The sequence below is a fragment of the Dipodomys ordii genome, unplaced genomic scaffold (assembly GCF_000151885.1).
Source record: "Dipodomys ordii isolate 6190 unplaced genomic scaffold, Dord_2.0 Scaffold17, whole genome shotgun sequence".
Classification (NCBI taxonomy): Eukaryota; Metazoa; Chordata; class Mammalia; order Rodentia; family Heteromyidae; genus Dipodomys; species Dipodomys ordii.
This window is the reverse complement of record NW_012267233.1, coordinates 4,215,159-4,240,173: the sequence shown is the minus strand read 5'-3', so window position 1 is coordinate 4,240,173 and position 25,015 is coordinate 4,215,159. Positions and strand designations below refer to the sequence as shown.

Here is a 25,015-nt window from a genome sequence, read left to right as displayed (position 1 = left end):
AAGGAATCCATCCTGTGCGGTTGTTGTGCAGATATAATGATGTAATGCATAGAAAGTGTTTGGTATGCTCATTACTACTCATCTCATACTATTAATGATAAAACAATGCCTACACCCTACTATGCAGAAGAACCACCTGGGGAGTTTAAGAGCTGCATCCTTCTGGACAGCATTGACAGCAATTCTAGTTCAGAACATCCATGAGAAAGGGAACCCCAGAAATCAGTATTCTTAACAATTGCTGTAGATGACTGGGCAACAGGTAGTCCATGGACCATGTTGTAAGGAAGAGAACTTCAGAGATAAGAAACACTGGACATTTCACTCCATCTTCTGCCCAATCTCAGCGCTTTCTTCAGTGGGCAGCAGAAACTAAAGCAGAGAGGCTACTACTGAAGGAAAGAATTGATTCGTGGGCCTACTACCATTCAGGAGAAGAACTTAATTTGTGGAGTTGCTGGGCCCTCAGAGGAATCCCTTCCCAGGCTAAATGTGTTTTCAGAAGATGGGAAGAGAGGATTGAGACATAAGTGTAACACTTCACTACTGATGCATGCATGGTTTGAGGTCCTCATAACCCTGTTTTAAAAGAAGGGTCCAAACAGTATGCAGTTTCGGGTATTAACTACCATTCAGCCAAAGGAAACTTCACTAAACAATCCAACCGGTGCTACATTTAGGCTATTCCATCAGCTCTAACCTGCTTCTTCAGGGCAGACCACTTGTCCATGGCAGCCATGTTGAACAGCACGGAAGGACGCACATGCAGATACACAGATTCCTCATATGATCATCGCTGGCAAGGGACCCGGGGAAGGCAGGCTCCAGGTGCAACCTTTTACTGAACAAGCCTGGGTAGGGTCACGCCCACAGTGACCAGAATCTGCATCCTAATTATTGGAGGGACTTGGTAGCCACATGCCCACATGTGCCCTAAAGTACTTTCCAGACTTTTCCATGCTCCTTCTGCTCGCTCCCTAGTCAAGTTTGCCCAAGTGAGCTGGGTTGCTGACCCTTTAACAAAGCTCGGTGGAGAACTGGTGGCTTCTATTTAAGAAGTGTTTATCAGCGTTTACCAAAGTGAGATGAAGGTCCTGTGTGTCTGGCGGGAAGACTCAAAAATCAAGGAAAAGCAGCAAAAAAGGTGGTGATAGTGGGTGCAAGTAGAGGTGTCACATAGTGGGGGCATTGGGGAGAAAGGGTGAGGAAGGGGTGGGTGGGGGAGAAGCCTGTGGACTGAGAAGGCACCAACATCACAAAGTCAGGCAGATCTGTAACTCTTCAGTTCAGAATATCAGGGCGGAGGGAAGGATGGGCTACTTCCTGCCCCCTCCCACTTGTCTGAAAGAGATGACACAATCTTACGGCCAAGGCATTGAACAGGGCTCTGGAGTAATGTGGTTTCTTCCTTCATTTGTGAACTGAAGCTCTTTTCTTAATCTGCTCTAAAGGGAACTGCATAGACTGTCTCTCCTCATCACTGTCCTTGCTGGCAGGCCACCATGTCACAATTCACTCTGGACTGACAGGCTCCTCTCCACCCATGGCAACAGCACTGGGAGAGTCTCAGTCCTCAGCCCATCCACACATTGTCACATTGGCTCATTCCTTTACATTCTCAGTAGCATGCACTCCTACCTTCATACCAGTTCAACACCGTATGGTTAGAACTCCACCCCTCCCCTGCTCTCACCTGCCCTCCCTTCCCTTCCCCTCCTCTTCTTTCTCTGTTCCTTTCCTCCCTTTGCTTTCTCTCTCTCTCCTTCCCTCTCCCTTGGTAATACAAAGCAACACATCTATTTTCTGTACATCAGGGATACCTCAGCCCAAATTCCTTCCGAAGTGTCCTCCTGATAGCCTCTAATGGTCTTCTGATACCCTGCCTAGCAGTCTTCATTTATAACTGACAGGACAGATGGGAGAAAGAGGCAAAGGCTCAGGTCACAGAGTATCATGTGGAAACAAAGCATGCTATTTTCCACAGAAGAGTGACATTTCATTATTTTCTCTGCAACCCAGAAAGCTATTTTCTTAATTTCTCCTCCTTTTTTTATTTGTACATCACAGAAACACAGAAATGGATTATAGCCATAATCCTTGAATATTTTACTTATTCTCTCCATTGGCTATAAGAACTGGCTTAAAATTGATTGGCTTATATCCTGACTAATTAGGCTATTGTATTTTATTCGTTATATGGTGGGGGGCATCATTGTTACATCTGCACACTTGCTTACACTGTATTCCAATCAATCTTGTCCCTTGATAACACTTCCCCCACTTTACCCCCCGTAAGTTTTCCTTGTTTTGCTTTTATGCAAAAATCTATGTCAACAGTATTCAGCTTCCTTTATCCTCTTGATTAATTTATTTTTAATATTATAATAAATGAAGAAACACCGCCATCCCATCAGCAAAAACAGGTAACATGACCTTATATCTACCTATGTGTTCTCCTCAACCTAGCCTTTGTTATTGCTTCTTGCTTTTACTTTTTACAGTATCATCACATCTATAAATATTCTGAAAACAATATATTTTTAAATTTTTTTGGTTTAAATTTATTTTTGTGGTACTGAGGTTTGAACTCAGGACCTTGTACTTGCTAGGCAGCTGCTCTACCTGCTTATGCCCCAGCACCAATGTTTTGGCTTTTGAGTCTTGAACTCAGTTTTCTTGCCTCTATTGCTTCAATAGCTGGAATTACAGGTATTTGCAAATTGCTTTTAAAGGTGTTTAAGGATGGATTATCATGATGGGTAATTTGGGACAATTTTCAAAGTATTTTATACAGTTGTAGTACATGAACATAATTATAATGTTTTATTAGTATATCATTAGTAACAAGATATATTTCTTCATTCTGATGATAAGGAAGCAAGTGATTTCAGTTACTTAGCTAAATTTCCTATTGTGATAAACTCTTATATGAATTTCCAGAACATAAAAAAATAAGAAAATTCACTTTAATTCCATGTATTTCATCCACAAAACCAAATGCTTTGTGGATAATCTATCTTCACATCTCTTCCCATGTCATATGGAGAACCAAGAGTCAAAAATAAAATCAGAATATATATTTTAGCCTACCTTAATTTTAGGGTCCAATACAACTAAGAGATGGCTTTAAATCGTATTGGAATTCTGACCTGCATAGCCCTAAAAGATCAGAAATTACCCAAATACACTGCAAGGCTCAACTCTGGTCACTCCATAACTCTACCCTTGGACTTGACAAAAAGACCAGCCATGACTAAGAGGAAGTGACTGAGTTACCACATGACAACCTCAAAGATGGAGACCACCTTTGCAGTTTGGAGGTAAGGAAGAGAGACATAAGTAGACACTTGTGAGTTTGTTCTGGTGTGTAAGGCAGCACAGAACTTCCTCCTACTTTAAAGCCAGCACAAGGTAAATCTGTACTCAGAAGCAATCACATTGCTTTAGAACTGTTAAAGTCAAAGTGAACACTTCTGCATTCTGATGGTCATCTAACTAGCCATGTCATAGAGCTCATGTGTCACTTTAAAATGTCTTCATGACATTAAGTGGCTATTATGGAATAGGTCTTAAATCATCCTCTACTCCTAAATTTACACAGCATCTCATTCTTTCTAAATAGTGATTCTCAGGGTCTAGTTTTGAACCACCACCAGCAGCAACAGCAGTAGCAACAGCAACAGTAGTCCCTTGGGACACATTTCTAACTCACTGAGAATGGTCTTCATGAAGTTCAATAGCTTACAGGCAGGAGAGCATACCCTGGTAATGGAGGTTTCAATATGTTTTCCAGCTTATATGAATATGGACGTTTAAGAACCACTACTCTGAGGCGCTCAGTTTTCTTCTCAATAGCTGCTTCTGATCAAGTGGGAGCAGAAGGCTTGGCTATCATTTCAAGTATAAGTACACATGATAGTATACATTTTGGGAATCATTTTACATATTTCACATCCAAAATGAGTCAACTGTTTAACTTGCTTGGCAGAATACTGAGTGATACTCACTCGACTGTGCTTAAGAGCAGGTCTTTGTAACAGCAGGTCTAGGTCTTATTTGGTGACAGCATGACCTAGCTACGCCTCAGTCTACAGAAGGAAGGAAACCATGTCTATTGCATGAGACTCTTGTGAGAACTGAATGCCATATTGCTTCACTGATGCACAATAGGTATTCATCATTATTATTAATAGCCCATCTGTTTAAGTATGCTGTTAAACAGTTTCTCTAAGGACTATTGGATAGGTACAAAACAGACTTAAAAGAAGCTAATGTGTCTCACACAAGAAGGCAAAACACTTGTGAAATGACGTTGACCTGAAGTGATAACATTATTAGAGATGTGTGGCTTCTCTCAGGAACAATGGCTTGTTTTAGCCATACGCTACACAAAATACTTTACATAGATCTGCAGTGAATCTCCAAAAAGCCTTTGAGATAGGCACAATAATTATTTCCATTTCACAGAAGAGGGTAAGGACAGGTTGATGAGTTGTTCAAGGTCACAAAATGGCATAAATTGTAAAAGGGGATGGGAAATAGCACAAGAATAAAATAATTAAAGTATTTCTTTACCACTAAGAAAACACTCCTGCGTACTTACTCCCAGGAAGCATTTTCTTGTGTGGTCATACAAAGGGCACTGCTAAAAGCTGTAAATGTGTTTGCAATCTGTAACAGGCGTTTCAAAAAGTCTAGCATCATTCCATTCTGCACTCCACTCAAAACAAACTGTGGGTTCAGACCACACAAGCAAGAAGACTGCCTTTTTGTTTTGTACAGAAGCATTTAGGACTGAGCCATTTATCTACCTTCAACAGAGATAACAAACCAACCTTCATTTCCAGACAAAAGAAAAAAGTGAATGTATTATAAACATACTTAGAAGAAATATGCCTTACCAGATCATCAACTAGATAGGTGCTTTTCATGGTATGGTCTGCTTCAGTAGCACCTGAACTATTAGTTGAAAATATATATTTCTGACTCATTCACTGGATCTGGGATTAAAAAGGTGTTCATACATCATCCACACTTCTTACACGAACAGCTCGGTTGGTGTTTATGCATTGGAAAGTTGCAGAAGCAGTATAATAATGGATTCCTGTTTTTCACGTGTCACTTCACATTGCAGTCATTGCTCAACCCTGTCTTTTGACCCTGTCTGTTTCCTTCCATCCTGAGTCTTTCACCCGAGGCCATCATCATTTCTCAGCCACAATTACTGACGTGACTCACACTCTGCCCAGCCACTGGGTGTGGCCCTGGGTCCTGTCTTCCAGACTGTTCTGGAGCAGGAATTTCCTTTGGTGATTCCTTCCCTGAAACCTTCAGTGGCACCTGTTTCCTGAAGACAAAGCCAACGCACCTCAGCATGATCTGTCAATCAGTAGTTATGCAGGGTTCACTCATGTTGTACACTCCTTTAGGATTATCTTCTTTCCTTCTGAGGCTGGCAAAGTACTACTTTTCTTCAGTTCTCAGTCTAACCTTGACCTTCACTTCCTTCAGGAAAGGGATGGGCGTAACTCCTCCATGCACTCACCACGCCCAAAATTTAACAAGCATTTATCTCATTGCACTGAGATTGGCTTTAAGGCCTTTTCCCCAGTAGGGCCTGTTTATCACTACATTCCTAGGACCAATGAAGAGTTTAGCAAACAGGAGATCCTCTTGCCTTGAAAAATGTCAAACCTAGCAAGGGTTCCTCCATTCTTGGGATTCAGTGATGGAAGAGATTTAGACACAGTTTCCTTCCTCTTTCTCCTACTCCTTTAGATTGAGATGACAGACTGATGTTACATAATAAATCAGAATAATAATAAATCTTCACTCTTTTATCTCATATTTCAAAATCTCTTAAAACTCAAGTTTCCAGCCCAGGACAGCAGTATGTACAAACAAGGAAGACTGGAAATGCCTCTATTTTGTTCATCATTGTGATTGAGGGAAGAAAGGTACTGAAAGAACTTACAGGATTCTGGAAATAGTACAAACTTGTGAGAACTCACAACGAAAGGGAAGTCACAGGTTGGGAATGGACAGAAACCATGTGGGTTATTAATGTAGGGAAAATAAAGTCTGAGAATCACAAACTACTGAGTTTGGTGGCAATCGCCAGCACATTGTAGAAAAGCTCTCTTATTAAAGCAAGAAGGAGCCAGCAGTTCACTGAGAAACTAGACATGAAAAACAATCCTCACATCCTTTTGACAAGCTTATGACTGCCACATAAATCACATATCTGGAATTTGGTACATATTTAATACAAACACTTAGGATACACTGACGAACAAGGCTGACATGTGCGCACCGGATGATAGCACAGTTCAGTACCCAGCGGATGCTGACTAACGACTGCCTGTCAAGCCCCAGGGAAATCTCTAGTAATGTGTCACCTGGCTTTGTCCTTGCCTGTATCCCACTTAACATGCTTAATGAGTGACATGAATGAATATGTGCTAGGCCTGGTGCTGACAGCAAACTACAGATAACACAAACCCTGAAGGGAAAACAAACACAATGAATGACAGAGTCAGAGAAAAATGCTACTAGCCACTGGATCCTCAGAGACTCTTTTGTCAAGAACTCTACCTGCACCTGTTATTTCCTTCCCTTCTTCCTTCCAAAGACATTTAGAATAAAAGCAATGAAACTGGGGTTCTGAGAGAGTAATGAAACACATCCCAAGTCACAGAGCTAGTAAACAGCACAGGTGATCTGTCTGACTTGAGTCTGCTTTCTTCTCTCTCCTCCCTCTCCTTTGTACCTTGTGATCAAAATTCATAAAGATCTAAGAACTTAACATCAAAGTCAATCCATTTCACTTGTGTGTGGATTTTCAACAATGGAGGATATGCCTGGACAGCGACTTGGAAAAACCCAGTTTGGATTTCAGGATCTACTTAAAGGGATTGAACTACATAGTCTAACAACAAGGCTGTAATAACATGAGGAGAGCAATGTGGGGGACAGGCAACATAGAAAAGAAGTATTCTTAGCCGGTGTGAAGGGAAGAGGATGAAAGGAGGTTATCATGAGACAGATGCCACTTAAGATGGACCTGGAGTACCAGGAAGAAAGGAAACAAGTCTTAGGGTGTGGAAGAGCTGAGCTCTGGTAAAGAGGATGATAGCATGGGGGAAAGAAAACACAGGGTAAGTACCAAGTGAATTGAGTCCCTGGTTTGGATGGAGAATAGTTGATCAGATGGGAAAACTACAGTCAAAATGATGAGTTGTCTCGAGAGTTAGAACACGTGAAAGCTATGCTTCAAGCCAGAGACAAGCAGAGCATATTGAAAGCAAGAGGGAAACAGGACAAGTTTTGAACGAAGTGGAAATATGAACCAAGTCATGAAGACATGACAGCAGGGTCTTGTGGAGCAACTGGTAGTCACACAGCAATCCAGGTGGGTGCTAACAGTTAGGAGATGGGTGACATGGGAAGAAGAGAAGAGATGACTGTAGAGTTCTTTTGTCTGTATCTTTTAAGCTCATAAAAATAACTACATTTGTTCAAAATTATATCACCATGTAAACAAAATGATTTAAAGCAAGGGGTGTATCCAGTACGTTACAAATTAAGATACACCTTTCCCTTGGGCTACATACCTGATTGTAATGAATGGAGCTATGTATGTTTTCCATACAAGCACAGGGAAGAAAAAACAGGACAGCAATGATCAAACGAATAGAGGGAAAAACAGACCTTACATATTCCTGGAGGAATTTGCAAACCATTGAACAATCTGATCTGAATAGATGTGATAAGTGTTCCAAGATCAATGCTGAATTTACCTCTGTGTAATTTTTAATGCAAAAAAAAAAAAAAAAGCTCTGCAAGCACATATATCGACAAACTAAAACAAATAGCCTGGGTAAATTCTGGCACTTTGGGGGTGTCTGTATGGACTGTGGGAACAAAAACGAATGGAGAAATGGAAAGGCTAGAATTCATTTCCATTCTGACATATGTTCAAGGGACTAAAATTGAGAAGGGAAGAGGTGGGAATTTTAAAAAGTCACGGGAGGTTCTGGATCCTGGGCTGGGCTCACAGGAAAGCAGGTGCATGGCAGGTGGCATGCTTCTTGCTCTCCTACCCCAGACACCTGTTTAAATTATGGTGCTAACAACAGACTACAGATTATAAAAACCTTACACAGAGAACAAATACAATAAATGTGGGAATCAGATAATAATGCTACTAGCCACTGTGTGCTTAAAGCCTATCTGGCAAGAACTCTCCACCTGCTTGTTGCTTTCGTCCTTGCTCCCAAAGAGGAAGGTTGAGTTAAATGCAGATTCTGAGGAGAGATGAGCCCACCGTCTGCCTGGGAGGGGACCTGCACCTGGGATGCTGAGCTCCCAATTGAGCTTCCCTTCTGGGGCTGAGCAGCAGGCCAGGGAAACACAGGGTGTTCCATCCTAGCAACAGGCCGCAGTTTCACATCACAATGCCATGCAGCCAACGAAAACCACATTTCAGCCTTGAAGCTTCTGAACAAAATGTTTTTGGACTTCCCCTTCACCCGGTCCCTTCCTCTCCGTAAGAGTTCTCTCCTTGTCCTAACGTGCTCTTTTTGCACTTAAAAAGAATGAAGTGTACTCACGATTAGGTTAAGCTCTGCATACCAACTGTACTCTGCCTTTCCACAGGCTCCTTTAATGGAACCTTGCCCAGGATCTCAGGCCTCAATGATGCCTGGCATCGAGGACTTGCTCCCAGGCCAAGCCTTTGCTTGTCCAGCTACTGTGCCCCACCTCCAGCACAAATTAACTTTTACATGTCAGTGGACTCAATGTACTTTCTCTACCCTTTCCCTCCCCACCCCAGTGTTTTGTAAAACAAAAAGGCAATGGAAAAACAAAGCAGAGCATTACAATTGAATCAAAGCCATTCCTCTTACGATCACTGGAGAATGCTGTTGTAGCAGTAAAAAGAACATAAGTAGGCAGTAGAAATGCAAGCTTGAAAATACCCCAGATAATCAAATAGTATGTGACTAATTTCTGTACACTCCATTTATAAATACCTCCAAGAGGTAAAACTAACAAGTCTCAAAGGGGTTGAGCCTATTAAGTTGGATGTTAATACCACCTTGGCAAATAGTACCACAACAATATCATGTAGGTTCTGTCAGATTCATTCAGTTATACACATCTCTTAGAATGTACAAACTACTAGGTACTGTGCTAATTAAGAATATACAAGCAAACAAAGGATTCCTTTTAAACAGTGTCTTTTACTATTTTAGTACAGTGGTTACCCCTGGGTGGAGGAGAGATTGGAAGCTGAGAAGAGAATGCAGGGCCTTTCTTAACCAACAAGACAGGTACACAAGTGTTTCCTGTAGTATTATGTTATCTAACTACATGGATGTCATATGCATTCTTCCTATGCAATCTATTATATTTAATATTTTAAAACAAAATAATTTAAAACAGAAGATAACAAGAGAAAAAGAGAGAGGAAAGAACCATAGTCCTTGTCCTAGAGAAGCTAACTTTTAGCAATGAGCCATCCAAAAATAATTGTTAAACATAATATAGTAACCATTGCAACAGAACATGGAAAAAACAAATCTCTGAGGGAATACATACATAGCATTTTATTTAACAATGCTAGTGTGCAAAGTGAAAGTCCCTAAGAGTCTGCACTTAAAAAAAAAAATCCAATGTTAGCCAGGTGCTGATAGCTCATGCCTGTAATCCTAGCTACTCAGGTGGCTGAGATCTGAGGATCATGGTTCAAAGCCAGTTTAGGCAGGAAGGTCTGCCTAACCACCACAGAGCCACCAACCTTGAGTGAAAAAAGCAAGGAGAGTACCCAGACCTTCAGGTGAAACCCCAGTATTGGCGTACGTGTACACTACTACTACTACTACTACTACTACTACTACTACACACACACACACACACACAGCAAAACAAAACACAAAACACAAATACCCTTCTTAAAATGTCAATATTAAATTATGTCTTTGGGATTCTTTCCAGACTCGTACAGACTGGTTACATAACCCTCCTCTGTTCTCTTATGAGACCTCTACTTCCCTCAAAAGTATATCACAGGACAGGAATCCCTGAGTTTGCTGTTGTATCCCAGTACCTGAATCACCAAAAAGTATCTGTTGTAAAAAAACCAAGTAGTATTACTCACTGTTGAGCAGGGGCCTGGCTATGAATGACGGGATAAAGGAGTGTGGAAATGCTAACTAGGAGACTCCTAGCCAAACCTCAAGGCAGAGGCAATAGTTCTTTATGGTCCCTGCTTCTTCAGCTTGGCAACACTCGAGAAGATGGCATAATCTGCAGATCCTAAACAATTGCTGTTGTTTGAATGAGTGCTTCTAAGCCTGTGGCTTGGATCCTTCACTTCCACTAACTCTAATGGGGAAAGCATTGCATGTCAGAGTGTAAACCAGTATCAGGCCTGCATCTCTCAGGGCTTTCAGGTCTACTCAGAGTCTTGGGCAGAAATCAGATCTTCCTGGCAAAGCCTGCAAAACTGCCTACCACAGCTTCTGAAGTGAGCAGGAGAAGCAGAACAATTTGGGAGATCTAGTTTCTCTGAAAAATGTTCTTGCTCCTCAAGCCAAGGGAAGGAACATCCCTCCATCCAAAACTTCCACCAACTCCCCAATGAAAAGAGGACTCAGCCAATACAAGTGTTAATTGAGACTTCAAAACATTCCCCAGACTTTAACAAAAGGATATGACCCAAAACTCATGACAGCAGCCCAAGTACCGGACAAATGCTTGACAAATGACGCATAATTCCAGCATGTACATGCATGACCACCAACAATGGAAAAGAAAGGGGGAAATTATTGTGCTCACAGAACACTGCAATATAAAGAAAAGACCACCAAGAGAGGCATGAAGATGCTATTGAATGCTATGAAAGATTAGAAAAGAAAGCCTGTTCTAACTATATCATCCCAGAGATACTTTATTTAGAATTATGTTAAGTAATATCCATCCAGGACGTATGTTGATTCCAAGTTTCCAACATGTTAGAAGACTCATCTGTTTTAAACCAACATTTCTACAAATGTCCACCTTTTCTCAATCAAAGGAGTTGGTGCAGTCTTTCTTGTCATGTTCTTTTCCAGGACAAACAGATTGAAAGTAGAGAAGTGGAAAGTAAAAAATTGTATTAAAATAAAAAGAAAGCTGCAAAATATAATTTAGGTCAACTCTTCGTGTGCTTTAAAATCAGCACCAGCAGGCACTGCACATATGGCACTGGTTTTAATTTTTTATTTATTTTTTGGCTCAGATGTCACACAGGATTAGTGCAAAAGGAAAAATCCCAGCATGGGGCCTATTTTTATACAGATGAATCAATCATTTTCCATCTCTTCCTCTCTCATCATTCACTGAACTTTCAGCTTAATGAAATTACTTTTTTCAATACTTGTCATGGGCTGCAGCACTCTGAAAGGAAATCCTTTCAGGAAAGGATGTCAGACTGAAAATTTGAACCTACATTTTCATGGTCAAACTTCATTCATGTTATAAATTTTGATTAGAATTAGGCCTAACTGCTTTTTGTCAAACACAGGTATTGTGCTTTCTAGCATAGCCGTGGTGTTAGTGGCAACAAAATTCACTGGGAAATATTCCAGTTACAGCCATTTAGCAAACTATGAAACCACACATTTGAAAAGCAAAATGTATCTGCTGCTGAAGGAACATTTTACTTTCTCTTAGTTATATTCCCATGGACATTAAATCCAAAATTTCCCTTCAGAATTCCTAAGTGCATATAGAGACTAAGCATTTAATATGAAATTTGATAGGATGATCAAGAATTGACACTGAGCAAGATGCATGGTATTCATGAACTGCTTTGTTAAATGACAACTCCTTTGTACAATTAATTCACAATAATAAAAATAAAGAAAGAATTGTTAAAGTTGTGAGTAGATGCTACCTATGACCCTTGTGCATTGTAAACATGATGATGATGATACTTACAGTATTCAAAGCACAGTAGCAGCTAATATTTATTATATGCTATGTGCCAAGGGATTTTCAAGTAGTCTTGTCAGGCAGGTGTTGCTAATCATCTGCATGACACAGATGAGGGAAGAATTTTCCAAAGAAGATGCAGACATTTTGAAGTTGCATGAAAATCCCACCATACACCAGTCTTCAGAGATGAGTGGGAGGAGTTTATCATATAGTTTGAGAGATGGATATGGGCTTTCTACTGCTAATGTAGTAGTAGAAATGTGGTAAGGTTTCCACATAACAAAAATCAAGATCCCTATAGAATTTATCATGTACCTATGTCTGTCAGATGTTTTGTATAATGTTTTGTATAATGGAAATTATATCTGTACAATATTAAGTCAATGACCTGAATCTTGGCATTTGTGATACAATGAAGAACAATGTAGTTATTTGTACATATATATTCTTTTTCTGTGTGGGTGCCAATCCTAGGGCTTGAACTCGGGGACTTGGGATGTTCCTGAGCTTTTGTGTTCAAGGCTAGCACTCTACCACTTGCACCACAGTTCCAACTACACTTCTAGCTGTGTGTGTGTGTGTGTGTGTGTGTGTGTGTGTGTGTGTGTGTGTGTATGTGTGTGTGGTTAATTGCAGATAAGAGTTTTACGGACTTGTTTTTCTGTGCTGGCTTAAATCATGATTTGATCCTCAAATCCTAGCCTCCTGAATAGCTAAGATTACATATGTGAGCTTACTAGCCACTAGCTTGTACATATACATTCTAAATGGGTAGGATTTTTTTTAACTTCTTCTGGAGAATTACGATTGCACTATGACTAACTGTCAGCATAGATGGCACACTGTATAGTGGACCCTTTCCTTGAATGATCATGAGGTTTAGAAAAATAAATTTATAATGCTTTGTGTTCACTCTTTCATTGGATTAACAGTGAGTTTCTTTATACAACTGTAGTCCACTTCTGCTTTTTGTTTGGTGTTGCTATATGATAGCGATCTCCTGTAAACCACCTAAAATCTCAATTTTACAGTTTAAGGCTACTGAGCTAGCATTCTACTTACCATATGTATACTCTTCCTTGTGCTTCTACTAATTGACTTTAACACCACAGACATTCTCCACTTGCCCAGCCAATGAAACAAATCCTGTAAGGTGACCCATATGTCTCACAACATTAGGAATCCAACCCTGGGCGTGCTCTTGAATTGTATAGAAAAATAAAGTGGTAGACAAAAATACATTCCAATTCTACAGATAATAAGAATTTCAGAGGGGCTGGGAAGGTGGCTCAGCAGTAGAGTGCTTGCCTTGCATGCATGAGGCCCTGGGTTCGATTCCTCAGTACCACATAAGCAGAAAAGGTTGGAAGTGGTGCAGTGGCTCAAGTGGTAGAGCACTAGCCTTGAACTGAAGAGCTGAGGGACAGCGCCCAGGCCTAGAGTTCAGGCCCATAACTGACCAAAAAAAAAAAAAAAGAATTTCAGAGATTCTACTAGATGCCATGGGAGAAATGATAAAATGGCCCAGAGACACATGCTCTGAATAATTTTCATGGGGAACTTGCTTTCTTTTGGCTAGCCATATGAGCAGGCTTTCTCTTGACAATAAATACATTGCATCTCAGCCTACACAGAGGTCCAATGCAAGCCTTGTGCAGTGCCAATTAGCCTTAATTGTGAGATGTGCTCATTTATTTCTCAAGCGCACCAGTGGTATTTACAAATGCAATATGCAATGCTCAAGAGTGAGAGGCTAAGTCGAACATAGAACATCAAAATATATTCTAAACTGTATGGTCCATCTTCTTTAAATTCTGAGCAACTTACATGAACAGATTCACAAACGACTAGGGTATTTTCAACAATACATGTGTGTAATTTCAAAAGTTTAGAAATTCTGAAACTCCTACATTTAGGATATTTCAAAAGGCTAAGCTGAAGAATTTTCAGTATGCATTCTTAGCCTGCTACAACTAACTTTATACATAAACACATGCTCACACACACACACACACACACACACACACACACAGCATATCACACTTTGTAATTCAATATAATTATTTACTTACTGTGACTAATACTACTTACTTAGAAGGTAAGCTCCGTAGACTTTCATGGCAAACACTGCCTCTGCAAATAGCCTCCCACTATAGGCTGGGGTATGTTTTTTGCAGAAATACAGTGTGTGTAGCTCAGCTCATCTCTCTACAGAGTACAGTCTTAGAATAGGGTATCCATGGAGACCTAGCCTTCTGCATGTGCAGGGCAAGGAAGTTCCTCTGCTGGGCACCATAGCAACAGGAGGCAGAGGGAGAGCTGGCCTATCAGCAAAGAGCACAGCCTTCTCCCTTGTGACTGCAGCGTTTCAAATGGAACCATCGCCCTCATGAATGGACACAAAGCTTTTCTAGAAATGCCAAATTGTCAAACCCAAGTAAATGCCTACACAACCGTCAAGATTAATCCTTTGACAATACTGGAACAAATGTGTAGACAATTTCACATTAATTATAATGTCCCAATGAACAGCAAAGAAAGTACCTCAAAATCTCACATATTCTTACATTTAATGGTAAGCCTGTGGCATTTTTAAGGAAATTGCTTAGTTATTTCATGAATTAATGCTATTTAAATATGCAAGGCACTTCACTGCCCTGGCTGAAAGACAGGAATAGAGGAAAAGCCATTGTTCTGAGGAGAAGCAAGATGGAATCTGGGGCTCAGTGGAAAAAACTGAAGACAAATTCTTTTCCAAGCAGAAGTTTTCTTGAAGTAAACACATTTCTACAAAATTCCTTCATCATATCAGGTGAGTTTCCAATAATTAGGCACTCATGATAAAATAGAATCAATGCACATGAAAGGATTGGACGTTCAAACACCTTCATGTGTCTTTCATAAACTTTCTTCATTTCTCATGTTATAACAATAAAGAGAGTGGTCATGAAGCAGATACTGTACTTCAGGCAAATATTATCAAATGCCAACACTGATTTTTTTTTTCCCCCAAAGCTACAGGATATACTTGTCTACCTCTCTATGTTGTGCAGGATTTATGGGATGGATATATTCACATATATCTAATATCATTTGTGAAATTCACAGCAATGTACAAAAGCTAAGTATTCATTATTTCCCTATATAATAAAAAGAGAGGGCTGTGATGTAGCTCAGTGGCAAAGCGCTTGCTAGCAAGTGCAACGTCCTGGGTTCGATCCCCAGTACCAAAAAAGACAAAAAAAATACAGTTAAAAAAACCCAAACAAAATAAAAAGAGAGAAAACATATCTGACTGTGATAAAGCAAACTCCTCCCCCACCCCCATCCGCCCATGACCTTCAGGTGACTCTGTATCCTCTCTCAATGTCTATAAACATAGGGTTGGTTACTCCTCCTTCTCTTACAACTACCTTTCAGAAAAGAAGAAATCTTCTATTAGAGCCTTTCTAAAACCTCTCATTGCAGGGCTCCCTCCTAATTACTTTCTTTAAACTAAAAGTGCTATTTGAAAAAGTGGCCTCCGTCTCTGCGAGTTTTAGCTGCCTTCAGAAGTCAACTGAAGAAAGACAGAAATTAAATAACAGAATGTTTTTAAATTAAAGAATGACACCTCCAGCCTTTTAAAGGCTGCATTAAATTGTAATAGAGTTAGGAGTTAAGTTGGAGAGATCACAAATCCTACATTTTTGGCTGAATTCAGGCATTAAATAGCTTTGCCTACTGACGGATGTTCATATAAGCTACAGCTGAAATTCCAACAGTCCCTCCACTATGCAGTGCGTGCTGGGACAGGTTGTTGGTTCATCAGTGACCACCTCTATTCTTCCCTTCTTCCATAATAACAGGTCATCTCCATTTGAGTAAGATGACCTGGAATAGAATTGGAAATGACATATGCCACTTTTTCATCCTGCCATTAATGTGGCTGAGGACTTCTTCTCAGTCTTTTCCTCCTGCCTGCTAGCTGACAAGTGAAAAACTGGCCTAACTACCACCAGCCTACATCTCCCAAATACCTATGTGCTATTTGCAGGGCACAAATTAATACCTGTCTAATTTAAACCTGTGTCACATCGGATCTCTTTATTATAACAATCAATATCCTCATAATACTTGTAATCTTGAAAATTGACTAGTAATAGTATGTGGAATGGATTCAAAACTGCTTCATCTTGAACAAATTGAGGATGATGATTACTTGCTCTGGAAAAGTTAGATTATTTAAAAAGTAGCCCTAGTAGCTAGACATCGATGGCTCATGCTTGTAATCCTGACTTCTCAGAAGACTGAGATCTCAGGATTGTTGTTGGAGGCTAGCTTGGGCAGAAAAGTCCATGAAACTCTCCAATGAACTACCAAAAAGTCAAAAGTGGAGCTGTGGGGTAAAGTGCTAGTCCTCAGCACAAAAAAACAAACAAACAAAAAAAAAACATTCAGAGACAGCACTCAGGCCCTGGGTTTAAGCCCATGACCAACATGTATACACATGCGCACACACACACACACACACACACACACACACACACAGAGTAGTCCTAGCAAAGATAAAGATATGAGTAGAGCACAGTGTTTCTAAATTAATAATGCTACAAATACATTTAACTAAAATAATAAACTCAGAGTTTATTGGCAATTCATCCATATATCTAAAGGATTACTGGAGCTAGTAAATAAAATGACTTCTTTAGGAAAATGAAGACCTTATAGTAAGTTATAGACATTGTACCCCTGTAACTTTGCTATTTCCTCCATCTCCATAGGCTAACTTTCATGTCCAGTTTTACTTTTTGAGAAACCAAGCTCTACAGAGGCAACAGAGACATCCCAACACATAAATCAAATCATTTCTTCTCTCTTGTTGCCCGGTAGTGGCTTCCTGTCACTTTGACTACACAGACAATGTCTTCCCCTTCTTCTCTCATTGTTTTGGTCAGCACAAGTGCACTCCAGACCCTCCCACATGTGAGGGAACATTTGTTTTTATACTAATATTTAGGATTGAATGAGTTAAAGGCTTGGAATTCGGGCTGGGACAGTCAGTACTCAGTAATTATCAGTTTCAAAAATCAGCCATTTTTTCAGTGTTATCTGAGCCTATAATTACATTTATAGTTCCTTTCTAAATGTTTTCATAATTCAATATCAGAAACAGATTACATCCTATAGATAAGGCTGAATTTTATTGCTGGAATGCTTTTGCTCATCATTAGTGAGAAATAATGCCTTGCCCAAGAATATAAAAAGTTTCCATAACCCAGACCTTCATTTTCAGAACTAAATTTATTTTTTCCACTGCTTGGAAATATTTCTAATGCTTCAAACATTTTCTGCCAAGTTTGCCACCACAATGACTTCATCTGCTTTTGCATCAGTTACTGCATTAAGAATTACAAAGCATTTAAAATTGACAATGGCCCAAAAAATCCACTAGTTATATAGTGGTCTTTCCTATGTCTTTATTCATTGTCAAGCAATAATTTATACTGCTGTCACTGTCTTCTTCTTACATCAGCTGTTCTTGTTTTCCATGAACTGTGATAACAAAAAAATACTAAAAAGTTCTGGGTGGAACTTTGAGAAGTTTTCGGGCAAATGAAGTATACGGAGCCGAGTGCTTGTGGCTCATATCTGTAATCCTAACTGTACTCAGGAGGCTGAGATCTGAGATCGTGGCTTGATGCCAGCCAGGGTAGAAAAGTCTGTGAGACTCTTATCTCCAATAAACTATTCAGAAAAAACTTCAAATGGTTCTGTGGCTCAAGTGGTAGAGTGCTAGCCTTGAACACAACGAAGCTCAGGGACAGCACCTAGGCCCTGAGTTCAAGACAGCAAAATAAATGAAGTAATTAATTAAAAACAAATAAATAATGTGCATGGAGTTTGTCACATCTTTATAAAGAGTTAATCAACTGCCAGTAACATCCAGTGAGGAATCAACTCACCTTTTCAACCACTTTTTAAAAAAAGAGAGATGAAAACACAAGATTTCAAAAAAGACCAGGAGCAGCTTCAGATTAAACAGCTTCAGTTATAAAGCAGTGACATGAACATTTGAATCTATTATGTTAGCCTCAAGTCTAGTGGTTAGAAAATGCCCTCTGTGTCTCTCAGTACATAACATTCCTGCCCCCAAGACAGGCCAGTTTAGATCGCCTAAATTGTAGAGAAGCTGAGTGAGTTTAAGCAATCAGTTCTCCTCTATGTAGCTCAAGTTATCATAGTAATAGTTCAGTCCAGGTAAGTTGTATAGCTGTTGTTTTGTTTTACAGAACTGACTTTGAAGTAGAAAGGACGCTTGATACAAGAGCAGTGGAAACACCTGTGGGGCTAAGTCTATAAAAGGAACCAGTATTGACTAATCACCTAGTTGATACCTTCTGAGTTTTCTAGCAAATGTATCTGAATGTGGGAAATCTCTCTCTTTGTGACAGTAACCAATTCTGCCCTATTGTTGTGAGGTTATTAGAGTTCAGCTTGGCCAAGTCTCCAATTTCAATTGCCTAAGTGGTGTCTGATAACAAGAGGATACTAACTTGGCTAGAAGGCTGAGACCATACACAGACACCTTTCAAATGCAGATTTCAACATTTTCGTTTCTAAATGTGGATTTCTTTTATATTATAATGACCCCAGGCTCTAGCTCTTTACTTATCTCCTTAATCTCCTCTAGTGCTGTTTCTACTTTCCCTTATTCTAATCACTTGTTTAACTAGTGTAATTGTTTCTCCACCACTCCAACAGGTAAGGTGAACAAAGGATTTAATAGTTCTACTTGTAAAACAAAGATAGTGGCTTTTTTTTCCTTCCCAGGGTTAAGGCAATCCCCAGTAATAAATCTGGCATTAAAGTTGGCTCAGGAATGTCATTTAATATACTAGTATAGTAATCCAATTACACTTTTCATTACCAGGTAAAATAATGTCATCAAAAAACTAGGGGGCATTACAAGCGGAAGGAATGTTTCCAATGGGATTGCCCAAAAAGTTCCCCTCAGAGACGGAGGAGGAGGGTGGGAGGAGTGGCATTGGTCAGGATGCACTGTACTCATAAATTCATACATTGAATTGAAACCCCCTTGTGGAGTTACTTAAAGAATGAAAAGTTTCCCTTGGAGGTCTTCATCCCTTTGGTTTTTCCTCTGCTCTCTCTCCCAGATATATAACTAGCTCCCATTACAAAATAAAAAACAAGGTCATGCTTATCCCAAATTCTTCATGCTTCTCTCACCTTAAACCTAAACACTTGTGCAAATTACGCCCTCTATTTCCCATCTAGGAAAAAAGGTGAGGTTTGAATGTTTTTTTTTTCTGAATTATAGATAAAAGGAAACAACAACAATAAACAAAAAAAAATACCACTGGTATCCAATTGGTCTTTAGGAATGTTTGCTCCTTTTTGGCCATTTTTTAGTCTGTGCAGGTATTCAGTGATAGAAGCCAAAGTGACAGAAGGCTCACTGTCTCCAACAAGTTTCCAGAAGGAGTTCCTGCCTGGCAGGAAGGGATCCCTGCTGGGTGCTCCACAGGCCTCTCTTGGCAGCCTGGCCTTCCTCACTGCTCAGTTCATCCTTCCAAGCCCTTCCCAGCAGCCTGTGACATATTTCTCATTTCTCTCTGCATCACAGGCTCCAAAAACATTATTAGCTCTTCATCTGACTGACCTCCGGGGCATTTCAATACCTCTTTTGGAGCTGAGTAGCAGTGTTCCCAAATCTAGAGCAATGGACCTAAAAGTAAATGGGCTTTAATTACTTAATGTGGGGGGCGGGGAGCGGAGCAACTGTATAAGAGCTCCTAATTGCTTACTATTTTAATACATTAATATTAGTTTTAATGAGGTGGCTTGTTTATTTATTTTTTTTTAATTAGACTGCATGTCAAAAGCTGAAGAACCAGCTTTGACTGAGACGAGGGTCATTTGGGGCTGTAAAGAAGGCAGACTGTTTTCACCTGAGAGCAGTACCTTCTTGTGGAGTAACAGATTGTGTCTCTGCATTTTCTAAATTTTAGTGTCAGGTAGAGGCTTCACTTCCAGGATTTCCTCCCATTATATTTATGAGATTGACAGCTTTATTCAGTCAAAAGTTCAGAGAACTATAGGTCACTGTGCAGCTTTTTCTCAAATACAAAGCATACTGGAAAGAACTGAGTTCCATTCAAAAGCTGTAGTGAATTATTGTTGTTGTTGTTGTTTTTCTCAAAGGCAATGGTAGAAACAACACAGATTCCCTCAGCTTAGTTCTACACAAATAAGATTAGTTAAGCAGTTTAATTTAATCAGTTGACAAATGGTTAGCATTGCCTTTGGGCAAGAGTGATTAAATTAGGATTCACCACTTTTGTTGTTACTTTTCCTTTTACTCAGGGTTGTAGGAGGCAGGCCTGAACTCCCTACATAGCATAGGCTGGCCTAAAACTGGTGATCTTCCTGCTTCAATTTCCTAATTGCTACGATTATAAGTATGCACCATTAAGACAGGAGGGTTCATAGTTCTTAATGACGGAGATACACACCACCACTGAAAGCATAGATGTTTGTTTGGCCATAGGGCATGTTTTTATGGGATGTAGGGACATAACCCCATGATGGGGTCAATGACTTGAGAAGATTAGGAGAGGTAGGCTGGCACATTTCCACTCTCTTACATGTGATGCCCTCTTCTGTGTTATTATGGTGAAGCCAGAAGTCCCTGGCCAGAGGCTCATCCACAACTTAGATTTTTCCCAGCCTCCAAAGCTATAAGAAATGTTTCTTTTCTTTCTGGGTTACCCAATCTCAGGTATTGTTATAGAAACTGAACGGATCTACCACATCCCTGCCAGGTGACCACGTGAAGTCAGGCAGGCACAGGAGAAAGATTATTAGAGGAGCCATATTTCTCCCGATTTGAGAGCACATGACAGCCTCCACTATCTAGGTATCTGGGGGTAGGAAGTATGGTAGGTGGGAGCTCAGGTGGGTTTGGGCGGAGAGAGGGAGGGGCCAGCTGTATGGCGGAACTCCTGGGTAGGGAGAAGCTCCAGGTTTGGGTGGAGCTGAGGACCAAAGGTGGGCATAATGCTTGCAGAAACACCAACAGACTAAAATCAAAGGTCTACAATAATAATAGCTAAAATAATGATATTCATAATAAATATTAAAGAGGATTAGAGAAGTGGAATCTTTATACATTGCTGGTAGGAAAATAAAATGGTTCAGGCACATTGGAAAATAATCTTACAGTTCCTCCAAATGTTAAACAGAGAATTTTTGTATGACATTATAATTGAATTCATAGCTGTATACCCAAAAGAACTGCAAATGTGTTCAAACAAAGGCATATATACCAAAGTTCATAGCACTATTACACATAACTAGAAAGCAACAAAACAACCAATTATGGTTTATTGATAAACAACCCAAAGATCCATCAAGGTGGTATACCAGATAAACAAAATATGGTATACCACCACATTAATAAGGCAAGTTGGAAATTACAGCAAATAATGGAGATAGTGGTAATGAAGGGGTATTCGAAAACTTTCCATATTGTCCTCTCAGCTATTCTTTAGTAAGCCTAAATTTGATTTTTTTTTAAAAAAACAAGGTATTTTAAAATATAAAATACTGATATAGTAGAAAATTATCCTAGCTGTGGAAAGGAATGGAGTACTGAGACATGTTACACTGGTAAACTAGAAAACATGACCATAAGTTAAACAAGTTTCACACAAAAGGCCAAGCATAGGAAAATCCAGAGAGACAGGGCATGGGCTAGCGGCAGTAAGGCTGAGGAGAGGGGAGTGGAAAGTGGATATGGGGCTGCTAATGGATATGGGGCTTTGTGTGGCATAAAAAGAATATTTTGGAGTTGGATAAGGGTGATGTTTTCTCAATCATGTGAATAGACTAAAAGCCACTGAGTTGTACACCCTGAGTGAATTTCTTGATATGTAAACTATATCTCAATTTTTAGAAGACTGAATTTCAATTTAATAATTAATTTGCAGGAGAGCAAGAGTGAGAGCAAGCAGGAGAATGAGAGAAGAGACAGAAGCAGTCCTGGGCTTTGGATACATAAAGTAACAAACTGATTAGCTCATTCTGTTTTAAGGATTGAGGATACCCCTGACTCTATACATTCCCTAGTTTCCTCTTTAACATGCCATCTTTGCTTCCTCATTATTTTTTATGCTCTTACTTTTTCATAGTACACCAAAGGGTCATACAGTTTAGGTTTTTCTGTTAGATCAAATGACACTGTCTGTGTTTGGCCAAAAGTAAGACAGAGAATAATTCCTCATGAAAACTGTGCACAGCAATTCTTCAGAAAATACATGAGATGCTAGCATCCAGTTTAAGAGGACAATGAACCAAGTCTTGGTTTTGTTAAATAAAACCATCTGTAGTTCCTTATATAATGTTTCATGAAACAAAACTTAGAAGACAAATGAGGAATAAAGACTCCTGTAAGCTACGGATCTGTTTTCCTTAGGCTTATATATGCGTTATATACATATAGTGTAATTGTAATTGTTAAAAGAATATAATAGAGAGGTTGTACCTAAATGTCATTGCTTAGGCCTTTTGACTTTAATCAATAAGACTATATTTGCTTGTATTTCTGAGATGCATAACATTTACTTACATATTTCAGATTTTGACAACTCACCTATTCTTTTTTTTTTTTCTTTTTTGGTCAGTCGTGGGGCTTGAACTCTGGGCTTGGGCGCTGTCCCTGTGCTCTTCAGCTCAAGACGAGCTCTCTACCACTTAAGCCACAGTGCCACTTCTAGTTTTCTAGTGGTTTATTGGAGATAAGAGTGTCACGGGCTTTCCTGCCCAGGCTGGCTTTGAACCGTGATCCTCAGATCTCAGCCTTTTGAGTAGCTAGGATTACAGGCATGAGCCACCAGCGCCCAGCTACAACTCACTTATTCTAATGCTCGTAGCATTCTATTCATTGCAGTAGTTATTTTCATTTCACCTTATGGCATCTAAGGATTTTAAATTACTGAACGTAAACACATATGACATCACTTAAAAAGAAAAAAAATTCATGTATGCCCAGCTCTACAGAATCCCATTGCTTTTTTTTACAACTTATGGTAACTTTAGATAATGTCAAGTAATGTCTTTTTATTTTATAATTTAAGTTAGAATTGGTTATAGAGTTTAAACATCTGATAGGCTATCTGCCTTTTTATACTTGGTTCCTTTTTTTAAAAAAGAAATTTCTTAAAAATGGGTGCACACCTCACTATGCTTAATTATTAACAAATATTACAGCAAATTCTCTATCTCCCTGAAAAGTATGTCTCAGTATTAGTATAGTCTTAGTGATCTTTATCTTGATAGACAGGTGTTTTGCTTCCAATGGGAAGTCTTCCCAGCATTTTAATCTGATAAAAAAAAAATAACCTACGGAATAATAAGTACACTTACCTGGCTTTACAAGGCCTGCCTTTGATTCCTTCTTATGTCGAGTTGACTGGCTGTGGCTGTTTCCCTCACCAACCATTGCAATTGTGCATTTCTTTCTGGTAAAGTCTTCATCACTTCCAGGGCAAAAGCCAATGGGACTGTTTCCAGTGTCTGATGGCGTCTTCACAGGAGACACTGACTGGCTACTAGGACAGCCTGTGTCATCTAAGAGAGAGCAATTGTTGTGTATTTAATAAGGAGGAGAAAATCAAAGGTGATAATTAGATGCCACTTGTGTAACACACACACACACACACACACACGTGCTCTGCTTGTGAAGTTCAGGTTAACTACAGTGCATGACCCTGCTTTGATGACTCTCCTTTCATTTTTCCAAATTTTAGCCACTCATGTTAACAAAATATCAACTATTTTAAGGGAATACTTTCCCTCCCTGTTTTAAAATATAATTGTATTGTTGTTATTAAGATATTATACAAAGGTATTATCATTTCGTAAGTCAGGTAATCAGTATATTTCTTTTTTGGACAATGTCACTCTTCATTTGCTTTACTCAGTTTTCCCCTCCTATCCCTGCCTACAAATTACATAGATAATTTTCTCATAGTGTCTTATTAAATAACATGGTTGCATTTGCTCATCCTTCTTCTTTCAGGGGATACTTTCAAGGTAAAATAAATGAGCTTTCTGGTGGTCAAAAATTTTTATCTTGGAGCTAGGAATGTTCCTTAGTGGTAGACTGCTTGCCTACTATGCATGGAGCCCTGGGTTCAATTCCTCAGCATCACATAAACAGAAAAGGTGGGAAGTGGTGTGTGGCTCAAGTGCTACCCTTAAGAAAAAAAAAAAAAAAGCTCAGGGACAGTGCCCAGGCCCTGATTTCAAGCCCCAGGACAGGCAAAAAATAAAATAAGAATATGTGTTTGGATATGTGGTATAATTTTGGGTGATATAATTCTACAGGTTTTTGTATGGAGTTAGAAGTAAAATGTTCATTAAAACAATTCAAGATCACTAGTTATGAAAATAAAGCTACATGAATCCTCCTGACCTTATCCAATTTTACATCCCTTGATCCATCAGTTGGTTAATAGAGTTTTCTCCATTAAGATGTCTGGCTTTAGAAGTTCAAAGAAGTCACATACACATCAATTATAGCCATTTCTCTAGCATAGTGATAAAATGAAAATGTTACATCAGAAACACTCCTCTAACTTTCAAGTTTCAGATGATTATTAAAAAGGATCATTATCTTAATTTACTATGTATGGTATGAAGTAACCCCAAGACACTAGATACTTCTTAAGCAACAGCAAATTCATACTGCCAGTGTCTACAAATAATTTCCGAATTTATCAAAGTGGCTGTGGTGCTCACCTGGGCCACCTCACTGGCCCAGCTGGTCTTCCTGACAACCATCTCTCCATCTCCACCACTTCTCCCATGTGTGGCCAGTCTGCAGTCAAGCTAGCAGTGGCAGCCTGTGGCCGCTGCTCCTACCAGCCCCTTGATGCGCCATCCAGACGCACCCCTGGCCCGGGACCCTGCCCAGGAACGGCCCCCTCTCTACTGCTCCCCGCTTTTAGCTCCTGCCCCTGCACACTCA

General features: G+C 39.6%; 1 protein-coding gene across 1 annotated transcript in view; it reads right to left on the bottom strand.

Annotated features, from left to right (window-relative positions):
• The window catches only part of Sybu (syntabulin (syntaxin-interacting)), a 105,211-nt gene that overhangs the window by 18,049 nt on the left and 62,147 nt on the right, over positions 1-25,015 (bottom strand). Inside the window, exon 6 of the mRNA XM_013012384.1 lies at positions 23,410-23,613. Coding sequence (XP_012867838.1) covers positions 23,410-23,613 — 204 coding nt within the window. The remainder of the gene's footprint in view (positions 1-23,409; positions 23,614-25,015) is intronic.